Source organism: Salvelinus alpinus, chromosome 31 (assembly GCF_045679555.1).
Source record: "Salvelinus alpinus chromosome 31, SLU_Salpinus.1, whole genome shotgun sequence".
NCBI classification, from domain to species: domain Eukaryota; kingdom Metazoa; phylum Chordata; class Actinopteri; order Salmoniformes; family Salmonidae; genus Salvelinus; species Salvelinus alpinus.
In genome coordinates, this window is record NC_092116.1 from 29,917,316 (window position 1) to 29,931,144 (window position 13,829).

At 41.6% G+C, this 13,829-nt stretch overlaps 1 protein-coding gene across 1 annotated transcript; it reads right to left on the minus strand.

Annotated features, from left to right (window-relative positions):
• Nucleotides 1-1,947: 1,947 nt before the first annotated feature.
• On the minus strand, nt 1,948-12,994 carry LOC139561440 (zinc finger protein 436-like). Its single transcript, XM_071378537.1, has 3 exons — nt 12,619-12,994; nt 8,439-8,891; nt 1,948-7,532 (listed from the first exon to the last, which is right to left on the minus strand). The coding sequence occupies exons 1-3, from the start codon at nt 12,782-12,784 to the stop codon at nt 6,409-6,411; spliced, it is 1,743 nt and encodes a 580-aa protein (XP_071234638.1). The 5' UTR covers nt 12,785-12,994; the 3' UTR covers nt 1,948-6,408.
• Between the last annotated feature and the right edge of the window lie 835 nt (nt 12,995-13,829).

The window sequence follows — 13,829 nt, forward strand, 5'->3', positions numbered from 1 at the left end:
CAGAAACCACTTCCTGTTTCCCAGGGGGATGAGAGAATGATGTTACCACTTACTTCCTGTCTCCCAGGTTGATGAGAGAATGGTTTACTGATGTTACCACTTACTTCATGTCTCCCAGGGTGATGAGAGAATGGTTTACTGATGTTACCACTTACTTCCTGTCACCCAGGTTGATGAGAGAATGGTCTTACTGATGTTACCACTTACCTCCTGTCTCCCAGGGTGATGAGAGAATGGTTTACTGATGTTACCACTTACTTCCTGTCTCCCAGGGTGATGAGAGAATGGTTTACTGATGTTACCACTTACTTCCTGTCTCCCAGGGTGATGAGAGAATGGTTTACTGATGTTACCACTTACTTCCTGTCTCCCAGGGTGATGAGAGAATGGTTTACTGATGTTACCACTTACTTCCTGTCTCCCAGGGTGATGAGAGAATGGTTTACTGATGTTACCACTTACTTCCTGTCTCCCAGGGTAATGAGAGAATGGTCTTACGTAGTGATAGTGTTCACAATCCAATGTGAGAGTCTCTGCTTCGATAGGCTCTGGCCCACAACTCTCTCACCACCATAGCAAAAATGAATAGAGGATCAGACTGTCATATTGCCTGTGTGCCTGACCGGGCACAGCACACTGGCAGAAACACCCAGCTCACACGCAGCTGCAGGACAAATGTAAGGTTCACATGTCTGTCAGACAGGACCTTTTAGCTAAAATGAGGGCTTAAGACAGAGGATGATACTCCTCGTCTGATCCCTTTCAGTGCTCACTGAAAAAGCATAAAAGTTCACACCCTCTTAGTGGAGGTAACAGCTTCAAAGACATCGACTCTAGGGGCTCGAGGGCCTGAGACGGAGAGTGGCCTGAGATGGAGAGTGACCTGAGACGGAGAGTGGCCTGAGACGGAGAGTGGCCTGAGACGGAGAGTGGCCTGAGTGGCCTGAGACGGAGAGTGGCCTGAGACGGAGAGTAGCCTGAGACGGAGAGTGGCCTGAGACGGAGAGTGGCCTGAGTGGCCTGAGACGGAGAGTGGCCTGAGACGGAGAGTAGCCTGAGACGGAGAGTGGCCTGAGACGGAGAGTGGCCTGAGACGGAGAGTGGCCTGAGACGGAGAGTAGCCTGAGACAGAGAGTGGCCTGAGACGGAGAGTGGCCTGAGACGGAGAGTGGCCTGAGACGGAGAGTGGCCTGAGACGGTGAGTAGCCTGAGACGGAGAGTGGCCTGAGTGGCCTGAGACGGAGAGTGGCCTGAGACGGAGAGTAGCCTGAGACGGAGAGTGGCCTGAGACGGAGAGTGGCCTGAGACGGAGAGTGGCCTGAGACAGAGAGTGGCCTGAGTGACCTGAGACAGAGAGTGGCCTGAGACGGAGAGTGGCCAGTGGAACCAACAGTGAAGTCACCGTCAGTAGGCTGAGTAGCTGTTGGCACTCTTAACAGCTGGTCCGAGCCAGAAATGGTTGAGGTAGGATAGGATTTTGTTATTCTCACCTGAGGGAGAAGAGCCCTCATGAGCGGCTCCCGAGTGGCATAGCGGTCTAAGGCACTGCATCTCAGTGCTAGCGGCGTCACTACAGACCCTGGTTCGATTCCAGGCTGTATCACATCCGGCCGTGATTGTGGTACTTTTGGGTACTTCATATTATCACAGGTGTTTGTAATCATCTCTGGCCCTCTGTGTGGCCTTATCACATGTAAAATAAATGAAATAATTAAATATATATTTTTAAAATATAAAATAGAATGACAAAGCTGTTAAACATGATCCTAAATAGAAACTTGGTGTTTAATATGGGCGTTTCAGCTCATCCTTTATATATTTGGGACACTTATTTATTTTACTATGTTAATATGTATTTGTTGTCCATTTTTTGGCGTCAAACTGGTGGCAGTTATGAACAGTCAATAGTTGGACGAGTTAAATCGACAAAAAAAATGCCATTGTTGATAAGATGTTTTTGAATTTTATTAATTGTACTATCACCTCGACCCATATGATCGATCTACTAGAAACTCATGACAATATGGACACAGATACGGCAAATGAACAGTATATATTAATACAAAATGTAAAGTCTAAATGACCAAAGTTACAATAGATATTTTTTAATTGTACCTTTATTTAACTAGGCAAGTCAGTTAAGAACAAATTCTTATTTTCAATGACGGCCTAGGAACAGTGGGTTTAACTGCCTTGTTCAGGTGCAGATCGACAGATTTTTACCTTGTCAGCTCAAGGATTCGAACTTGCAACCTTTCGGTTACTAGCCCAACGCGCTAACCACTAGGCTACCCTGCCACCCCTTCACCTAGATATCCAATAGATTTTCTGTTAACTACCAAAATTACTGAAGATTCCAGTAACTTCAGTAAATTACCGGTAGCTTTGCAACCCTAATGGGGACTCTTCTTGCCGCTCAGCAAGCATGTCAGCCGGGGGACGGAACATAGTTATAAATTTGTACACTCCAAATTGACCGCAAGAATACCAAACAGATATAGTATGTGGGGGAAAAAAAGAAGAATCATTTCAACCATGATAACACTGGGGATAAGATCCAGCCAGGTTACCCGTGATACAAATCAGTATTCGACTGCCATGATTGTCGGGAGATGATGTGGAAATCGGCCACTAGAGGCAACAGTGAGCGATGTTACCTTCAAGTAGGTTTGGGTTGTGGACGGGGATGGCGGATGGGACTAAACGTCTGCCTCTGATTCCAAAGGTTACAAGTTCGAATTTCTGTGATGTTTTAAGCCTATCCCAAACCTTAACCCTTACCTTAACCATTCAGCATTAATACCTCAACTTAACCTTAAACACTTCCATATTTTACGTACGCAACAACTTCCAAATTTAACATTTAAGAAACATTCTGACGTGAGACCGTGAGAACTAGTTGATATGCATACATGTACAGTACTGGTCAGAAGTTTGGACACACCTACTCATTCAAGGGTTTTTCTTTATTTTACTATTTTCTACATTGTAGAATAATAGTGAAGATATTAAAACTATGAATTAACACATTTGGAATCATGTAGTAACCAAAAAAGTGTTAAACAAATCAAAATATATTCTAGATTCTTCAAAGTAGCCCCCCTTTGCCTTGAAGACAGCTTTGCACTCTTGGCATTCTCTCAACCAGCTTCACATGGAATACTTTTCCAACAGTCTTGAATGAGTTCCCACATATGCTGAGCACTTGTTGGCTGCTTTTCCTTCACTCTGCGGTCCAACATATCCCAAACCATCTCAATTGGGTTGAGGTCGGGTGATTGTGGAGGCCAGGTCATTTGATGCAGCACTCCATCACTCTCCTTCTTGGTCAAATAGCCCTTACACAGCCTGGAGGTGTGTTGCGTCATTGTCCTGTCGAAAAACGAATTATAGTCCCACTAAGAGAAACCAGATGGGATGGCGTATCGCTGCAGAATGCTGTGGTAACCATGCTGGTTAAGTGTGCCTTGAATTCTAAATAAATCCCTGACAGTGTCACCAGCAAAGCACCCCCACACCTCCATGCTTCACAGTGGGAACCACACAAGCAGAGATCATCCGTTCACCTACTCTGCCTCTCACAAAGACACGGCAGTTGGAATCAAAAATCTCAAATTTGGACTCATCAGACCAAAGGACAGATTTCCACCGGTCTAATGTCCATTGCTCGTGTTTCTTGGCCCAAGCAAGTCTCTTCTTCTTATTGGTGTCCTTTAGTAATGGTTTCTTTGCAGCAAGTCGACCATGAAGGCCTGATTCACACGGTCTTCTCTGAACAGTTGATGTTGAGATGTGTCTGTTACTTGAACACTGAAGCATTTATTTGGGCTGCAATTTGAGGTGCAGTTAACTCTAATGAACTTATCCTCTGCAGCAGAGGTAACTCTAGATCTTCCTTTCCAGTGGTGGTCCTCATGAGAGCCAGTTTCATCATTGCGCTTGAGGGTTTTTGCAACATCCCTTGAAGAAACTTTTAAAGTTCTTGAAATTTTCCGGATTGACTGACCTTCATGTCTTAAAGTAATGATGGACTGTCATTTCTCTTTGCTTATTTGAGCTGTTCTTACCATAATATGGACATGATATTTTACCGAATAGGGATATATTCTGTATACCACCCCTACCTTGTCACAACACAACTGATTGGCTCAAATGCATTAAGTTCTTATGGCTGCAGGGGCAGTATTGAGTAGCTTGGATGAAAAGGTGCCCAGAGGTGCCCAGAGTAAACTGCCTGCTCCTCAGTCCCAGTTGCTAATATATGCATATATGCATATTATTAGTATTGGATAGAAAACACTCTGCAGTTTCTAAAACTGTTTGAATGATGTCTGTGAGTATAACAGAACTCATATGGCAGGCAAAAACCTGAGAAAAAAATCCAACCAGGAAGTGGGAAATCTGAGGTTTGTAGGTTTTCAACTCATCGCCTATCGAATACACAGTGGGATATGGGTCATGTTGCACTTCCTACGGCTTCCACTAGATGTCAACAGTCTTTAGAACCTTGTCTGATGCTTCTACTGTGAAGTGGGGCTGAAGGAGAGGGGATTGATGCGCGTTCATGTGAGAGCGAGCTCTGTTCCATCGCACTTCTGAAGACAAAGGAATTCTCCGGTTGGAACATTATTGAAGATTTATGTTAAAAACATCCTAAAGATTGATTCAATACATCGTTTGACATATTTCTACTGACTGTTACGGAACTTTTTGACATTTCGTCTGCTTTTAGTGAACGCGCTTCGTGACTTTGGACTTGTTTACCAAACGCGCTAACAAAGTAGCTATTTGGACATAAATGATGGACATTACCGAACAAAACTAACATTTCTTGTGGAAGTGGGAGTCCTGGGAGTGCATTCCGACGAAGATCAGCAAAGGTAAGTGAAGATTTATAATGCTATTTATGACTTTTGTTGACTCCACAATTTAGCGGGTAACTGTATGGCTTGCTTTTGTGGCTGAACGCTGTTCTCAGATTATTGAATATTGTGCTTTTGCAGTAAAGCTTTTTTGAAATCTGACACAGCGGTTGCATTAAGAACAAGTGTACCTTTAATTCTTTGTAAAACACATATCTTTCATCAAAGTTTATGATGAGTATTTCTGTTATTTGATGTGGCTCTCTCTGGATATTTTGGAGGCATTTCTGAACATGGCGCCAATGTAAACTGAGGTTTTTGGATATAAATATGAACTTTATCGAACAAAACATATATGTATTGTGTAACATGAAGTCCTATGAGTGTCATCTGATGAAGATCATCAAAGGTTAGTGATTAATTTATCTCTATTTCTGCTTTTTGTGACTCCTATCTTTGGCTGGAAAAATGGCTGTGTTTTTCTGTGATTTGGCAGTGACCTAACATAATCGTTTGTGGTGCTTTCGCTTTAAAGCCTTTTTGAAATCGGACACTGTGGTGGGATTAACAAGAAGTGTATCTTAAAAATGGTGTGAATTACTTATATGCTTGAGGAATTTCAATTATGAGATTTCTGTTGTTTGAATTTGGCGCCCTGCACTTTCACTGGCTGTTGTCATATCATCCCGTTAACGGGATTGCAGCCCTAAGAAGTTCAAGGTAAGAAATTCCACAAATTAACATTTAACAAGGCCCACCTGTTGATTGAAATGCATTCCAGGTGACTAACTCATGAAGCTGGTTGAGAGAATGCCAAGTGTGCAAAGCTGTCATCAAGACAAAGGGTGGCTACATTGAAGAATCTAAAAAATAAAAAAATATTTAGATTTGTTTAACACTTTTGGTTACTATATGATTCCATTGTATTATTTCATAGTTTTGAGGTCTTCACTATTATTCTACAATCTAGAGTAGGTGTATCCAAACTTTTGACTACTAAATCTATTTACATGTGGGAATACTTGGGAATAGATTCCCTAAATTAATAAAATAAATATCCAACAACGAACCCCAAAAAATACAATTCTATATATTATCTTGTTTTGCTCAGAAAACTTGGGGACCAAATAAAACCACCAACGGGCCGCCTATTGGGAAACCTGCATCAGATCTGGACATCTTGTATCCATATCTGACTACGACATTGAGTGTTCACAACTCTCCAACACCATCCCTCAGTTGTTCACCTAACAAGTGGTGGTTGTCTGAACTGCAGATAGTCCATTTCATACACAAAGAGTAGCAACATTACCTGTTAGGTTCAGACAACAGCCCCATTATATCATTACTGTGACATTGGACTGAGCAGGATCAGGAGGACCAGCTAGAGTTGGTCCACAGGTGTATCTCAATACTCTCTTAGTCCCCTCTCTGTGTCCTCATTTATTTTCTTTTTGGATGTCTTTCACGTGTTAGCAGATTAGTCTTCTGAATGAATATATTATCAGACTAAGCAGCCATGTTGTTTCTGATTGAAGTTTTTCCCTCAGTCACCACAGCTAAATGGTTTCTCTCCTGTGTGAATCAGTATATGTCTCCTTAGGTCCCTCCTCTGAATAAAGCTCCTCCCACAGTCAGCACAGCTAAATGGTTTCTCTCCTGTGTGAGTCAGTTTGTGCATGGTTAGGTGCCCCTTTCGATTGAAGCTTTTCCCACAGTCACCACAGGTGAATGGTTTCTCTCCTGTGTGAGTCAGTTTATGCATGGTAAGGTGCCCCTTTCGATTGAAGCTTTTCCCGCAGTCACCACAGCTAAATGGTTTCTCTCCTGTGTGAATCAGTATATGTCTCCTTAGGTCCCTCTTCTGAATAAATCTCTTCCCACAGTCATCACAGGTGAATGGTTTCTCTCCAGTGTGAGTCAGTTGATGTTCAGTTAGATGCACCTTCCGAATGAAGCTTTTCCCACAGTCACCACAGCTAAATGGTTTCTCTCCTGTGTGAGTCAGTTTATGTTCAGTTAGGCTCACCTTACGATTGAAGCTTTTCCCACAGTCACCACAGCTAAATGGTTTCTCTCCTGTGTGAGTCAGTTTATGAGTGGTTAGGTTCCCTTTGAGACGGAAGCTTTTCCCACAGTCACCACAGATAAATGATTTCTCTCTGGTGTGAGTCAGTTTGTGAGTGGTTAGGTTCCCTTTGAGACGAAAGCTTTTCCCACAGTCACCACAGGTGAATGGTTTCTCTCCTGTGTGAGTCAGTTTATGCCTGGTTAGGTGCGCCTTGCGAATAAAGCTTTTCCCACAATCACCACAGATAAATGCCTTCTCTCCTGTGTGAATCCTCATGTGCCTGGACAGAGGCTTGAGATCCACTGGTTTAGAGTGACTTTCTCTGTTCTCCACAGTCTGGGTTTGGGGAAGAGTCAAGGACTGAAGTGGGTCCTCCAGATCACATTCACTTTTCAAACAGGAAGGAGTGAATATGGAGTCTTTGGTATCAAAGAGCCCTTGAAGCTGCTCTTCCTCCTGACTGGTCCTGACTTCCTCCTGTTCCTCTTTAATCTGTATGGTCTCTGGGTCCTCCTGTCCCAGACTGGGGCTCCACTCCTGCTCACAGTGCTGCTGCTCAGGGGGAACCTCCTCTTCAGAGACAGAGAGCTGCAGGGAGTCTGAATGGAAGGAGAGGAGGAGCAGAGGTTATTTATATACTACAGAATTAAATAGAACACTTGAATCACAAATGTGAATTATAGATCAATGATTTTTTTATTGAAAATGTCTTTACTGGTATTGATCCTAAATAATAACAGGAGCTAAAATAATGTGCAATACAGATAAATAGTTCTACTGCTCCCAAACTTGATATTTTAATAAAGCTTGTACACGTCCTAATAATGTGAAAGATTTCTCAGAAAACTAGATGTTTTGATCACCGTATCCTTACTTCTATTATGACCTCACGGCGTTTAAGATGAGCAGAGTCAGGGGTCTACAGGACTGAAGCCGTACTCTGCCTACTGCCATCATCAATGTAATATTGAATTACTAGTGTGAACGTAAACGTACTCACCATCTCTAATGAAATGCATTGGAGTCAGAGAGGCTGTGTTACATAAGCTTCTGGATAATTATGAATGAATCTTCAATGACGACAAGTGAGAAAGTTAAAAGAAACAAAGATCATCACATCCCCCCCAGAATGCTGACCTCCCCTGTTATTGGGGAGGGGGGGTGTATGATCTTTATTCCTGATTTTGACGGATATTATCTTCATTATTCATGATTTATTCGTGATTATCCATAATCATAGTATCATCCACATGAATGTATAAGTGTTCAGAAACATATTATATTCTTATTTACAACGTAAAAAATTACTGCAAAGGTACAATACATTACACTTTAAATGTTAGTCATTTAGCAGACGCTCTTATCTCCAGCAATTACAGGAGACATGAGGGTTAAGTAACTTGCTCAAGTGCTCATCAACAGATCTTTCACATAGTCGGCTTGGGGATTCGATAGGCCACCTGTGGCTCCACATTATTCACCTTTCAGTTTCTGTACATACTAACCTATTCTACATAGTTGTATCTCCGGTGTGATCCGCAGCAGTCTCCGTAGCCGATCATTCTCCGCCTGGTACTCCGCTACTGCTTTCGCAAATTCCCCGGAAATCTCTGCACCAGCAAACGCCGTTAAACGCTCATATAAAAACTCTTGAAACGACTGTAGTTTAGACATTTTCAGTGGACTGAGAGTTGGGTGTTCAGCTAGTACGGGTTCTTGACGTGGGTCCTCCTGATCACATTCACTTTTCACACAGGACGGACTAAATATGAACTCTATGACATCAGGCTCCACCCCTTGAAGCTGCTCTTCCTCCTGACTGGTCCTGACTTCCTCCTGTTCCTCTTTAATCTGTATGGTCTCTGGGTCCTTCTGACCCAGACTGGGGCTCCACTCCTGCTCACAGTGCTGCTGCTCAGGGGGAACCTCCTCTTCAGAGACAGAGAGCGGCAGGGATTCTGGAGGGACAGAGAGGAGGAGCAGAGGTTACCATAGTCCCCAAATCCGGAACAAATTCAAGAAAGCGTACAGTATTATATAGAGCCATTGTTGCATGTAACTCTGTTCCATCTCAAATTGCTCAAATGAAAAGCAAACCTGGTTTAAAAAACAGATAAAGCAACACCTCACAACGTCTCTCCTCTACTTGACCTAGATATTTTATGTGTATGTATTGATATGTAGGCTACGTGTGCCTTTTAAAAATGCTGATGCATTTGCAACAGCTAATGGTAATCTTAATAAAATACCAAATAACCACAGTATAAGGTATAACCATAAAACGGTCAAGCAAGGAAATGGTTCTAATCGTTTTTCCACCATTCATTTTTCCCCATAGGAGATTTTACAATAACTTAAAATAAGGGCTGTGTTTTGTGTAGGCTTACCCTTTACAATGACTTATAATAAGGAGGCTAACCCTGGCGTGACGTTTTGATAACCGTGTAAATCTCTCTAGGACAAGGTGACTTTTATTAATATATTCGCCTATATTTACCCCCCCCAAAATGAAATGACAATCAGCTCCTAATGTGGCTATCATAAAGAACTACAAACACCATGATGCTCTGGACGGGACTGCCGAATCGAGGCAAAGTAAAAAATCTATGGGTGAACTATCTAACGTCATCTAAAAGTAGTAATGAATAAACTGGCAAAAATGTATTTAAATGAACAATTCTGTGAACTATCTTGTACGAGTTTTAAAATGACAAAATACGTGTTAGCAAAGAAGTCAGCTATAGATGACGTGCAGCCGCTTGCTGGGATTTGTAGTTCCGCATGATGTCTACTTGGATGCTAATTAGCATTTTTTCGAATCTGAGCGTAAATAAAGCCGGATATCAGTGGAGGCTCCTCAGAGGAAGGGGAGGCCCATCCTCCTCAGTGAATTTCATTAAAAATTATGAAACTTTTTTTTTTTTTAAGTTATCCTATTAAGATAAAACTATAGTTAATATTTCCATGTCACCAAATAATTTATTTTAAAACTAAAGAGAGTCGCACACTCCATATATAAATTCTCAGTCATTTATTGGGTAAATCACCAACGTTTCAGCATCAATGTGCCTTCTTCAGGGTAATGTCATGAAAACTTGATATGATGTTCATAAGAAGTGTCTGAGATCAAAGTTAATATTCAGACCACTAAGGGACAATGTTTTTAGATAGGATATCCAGTAAGCCTCCCTTTGTAGTAGTAGGATCTCGATGTTACCTCCTCTCCTTGGTAGAGTAACTCAATGCCTGTGTATTTTTAGGGAGGATGGTTAGCGTCAACAAAGTGAGCTGCTACTGGATAGTCAATGTTCTTACACCTGATTCAGCTATGCGTGCTACTACGCTAGTTTCCATCCTCCTCTGGGTACATTGACTTCAATACAAAACCTAGAAGGTTCATGGTCCTCACCCCCCTTCTATAGACTTACACAGTAACAACTTCCAGACGACGTCCTCCAACCTATCAGAGCTCTTGCAGCATGAACTGACATGTTGTTCACACAATCATAGGATCAGAGAATTAAACTAGTACTGAAAGCATAAGCTACAGCTAGCTAGCACTGCACTACATAACATGTGGTGAGTAGTTGACTCAAAGAGAGAAAGACAATAGTTGAACACTTTTGAATGATTTTATATCTTCAAAAATGAAGGAGAAGAGAGGGAGAGCTGGCGAAATTTAGTCTATTTTTCACTTCCACTTAGCTAGCGAATGCAGCTAGCTAGTTAAGCCTACTCAAAACACCCAGCTCAAAAAGATATTAGTGTAACCAATGGCTAGCTAGTTAGCGGTGCGCGCTAATAGCGTTTCAATCGGTGACGTCACTCGCTCTGAGATCATGAAGTAGTTCTTTACCTTGCTCTGCAAGGGCCACGGTTTTTGTGGAGCGATAGGTAACGATGCTTCGTGGGAGGCAGTTGTTGATGTGTTCAGAGGGTCCCTGGTTAAAGCCCAGGTTGGGGCGAGGAGAGGGACAGAAGCAACACTGTTACATTAGCTAGCTGGCTATGGCTATCCAACCCTGGAACTCTTCCAAGTCAAGGTAAGCTTTTGGTTGTATAAATGTTTTGCCACTGGTGTCCTCCGGTGTAACTGCTAAACTGCTTGCTGACTACATGATTGTAGAGGGTTTACTAATGTGTTAGCTCTAGTAGCTATGTTGACTATGACATTAGCTAATAATGGTGACAATGTAGGCTGTGTGTAGCAGTTAGCGGTTATGATATGAAGGTTTGGCTTGGAAAGATTTTTGTTGCCTGGTCACAGACAGCTGATGTGTTGTGCACTGAAGGGAAAAGGTGAGAGCACGTAGACGCGAGAAGGAATTATAGCTACAACGTTCAAAGTGATCATACTGTTTGTATGTTGCTGCTACGAAAGTGAACTGCGTTTGCGTGTAATCAGGGGTGTATTCATTCCGCAGATTCTGTTAAAAACTTTATTAAACGGAAGCAAACGGAACAGGGATAAACATACCTGAATTTGTCCAATAGAAACTCTTGTTTGCAACTGTTGGACTAATGATTACACCCTAGATCAGCTAGATGCAGGCAAGAGTGTGCAAGGTGGTATTAAATGTCTCGCTGTCTGTTACCTTGATTACTCAAATGTTTCTCAACCTGTGCATCTGTGTTGTATACTATCATTCATAGGCTAGGCTACGTTGTAGCAACCTCATGATGGCTATAGGGAAAATGTGAGTATCATGTAGTAACCTAAACCTATCAATGTTACATTGAGCTGGGTGAATGGAATATGAATGACAGTAACCTAAACCTATCACTGTTACATTGAACTGGGTGAATGGAATATGAATGACAGTAACCTAAACCTATCACTGTTACATTGAACTGGGTGATTAGGAATGACAGTAACCTAAACCTATCACTGTTACATTGAACTGGGTGAATAGGAATGACAGTAACCTAAACCTATCACTGTTACATTGAACTGGGTGAATATGAATGACAGTAACATAAACCCATTAATGTTACATTAAACTGGGTGAATGGAATATGAATGACAGTCATCCAATATGCTGTAATAGAAATAAGGCCGTGCTCATAAAAGCAAAAAAGATTGTCCTCCATCTTTAACAGCACCGACCGCCAGTGGCGAATACATTTATAGAAGTCACCTTGTCTGAGAGAGATTTACATGGTTATCAAAACGTCACACCGGGTAAGCCTGCATTAAACGCAGTCCTTATTTTAAGTGTTTCTAAGATCCCCTATGGGGAAAATGAATGGTGGATAAACGATTAAAACCATTTCCCTGTTTGACCGCTAGGTTTTATGGGTATTATTACACCTCCACTGTGGGTTTATGGGTATTATTACACCTCCACTGTGTGGCTCTATCAGGCTTTAGACATCAGGGTTGTGGTCAATTTGAATTTTTAAGCCAGTAAATTCAAGACTAGGCTAACTATAATGCCAGTTCAATAATTAAAATCTAGAATCCATTTTCAATTACTTCTCAGTAATTGAAGAGAGGCTATTTATTTCCAAATTTGATCCATTTTTGAATTTTAAATTAAAATCACTTCCTGTTTTTATGACAATGTTTTTATTAATGCACGGTAAGTTTAAAAACAACTTCTTCAACATGTATGAAGTGGTGATCAGTTAACAGTTTATCAATAAAGTGGAACTATAGCTAGCTATCAGTATCTACATACTAACCTATTCTACATAGTTGTATCTCTGGTGTCCTCCGCAGAAGTCTCCGTAGCCGATCGTTCTCCTCCTGGTACTCTACTACCGTTTTCTCAACTTCCCCGAAAATATCCACAGCAGCCGCCGTTAAACGCTCATTTAAAAACACACACAACATCTGTAGTTTAGACATTTTCAGTAAAATGAGACCTGGGTAGCCTATTCAGTTTAGTCAGTATGTCTTTCTTTACTCCCCACAAGGAACAGAAAAAATAAAAACTCGTTACCAATCCTACTTCCGTGTTCAAGTCAAGGAATCTTAGGACATTCTTTGTTCTAGTTGGTGACGAACCCAGAAACACAACAGGGCCGCCAGCTGGATGGGAGTTTACTGTGCAAGGCAGCCTACAGACCAGTAGTAAAGGAAAACGATGACTACATGTAGACAAATAGTGGTTATCATAAGTACAGGATGATCTGGGAGAATCAATTCTTTCCCAGGAGTCAACAGTTTATCATTACTCCATACAAGATTAAATCAACATGATGAATGAGTAGCATTAGGTCAGAATTTATGAGAAATACTCTTGGAAATAGTCTTGGACAAATGCAAGGATGCCTTTTCTGGAATTGTTTTTAATTTCACGTATCAATTACATCAACCTGACCAAAATCAAATGATCAGATATTGCTGTTTCTAATGAAGGGAAAAATTAAACAGACTTTGAACATCAGAACTGTGAAATTCCTACAATACTCTGTACTGTTTGATCATTACCTCGTCATTCAAATCAAATCAAACTTTATTTACATACATTGTTTTACAACATTAAGTCCATGGTACAGTATACGTATTTATCTGAGGCCCATAGTATGAATGGTCTGGAGTTGCTTTCCTTTCCTAAGAGTGTTGTCCACATTCTGCCTTTTTATTCCCATCTTCTGACTGAAGACGTTATTTCTATGGTCAGTTTTTCTATTTTTGTGGACAAATGTTTGAAGGTTTTGCCATAAAAGGGGCAGGTGTAGGGTTCCCCCATTGGGGGGTTCGAATCCAGTGGTGGGTTGCTGTCAAGTCCTACATGGTCGCTGCTTATGGCTGAGCTGTGGCTGTAGGCATTGTTCTGATTATCTGGAATTTTGAAACTCTTTAGGTGGGTCACAGTGGCTAAAGATTTGAGATCCACTGGTTTAGAGTCTCTCTCTGTCCTTCACAGTTTGGGTTTTGGGAAGAGTCA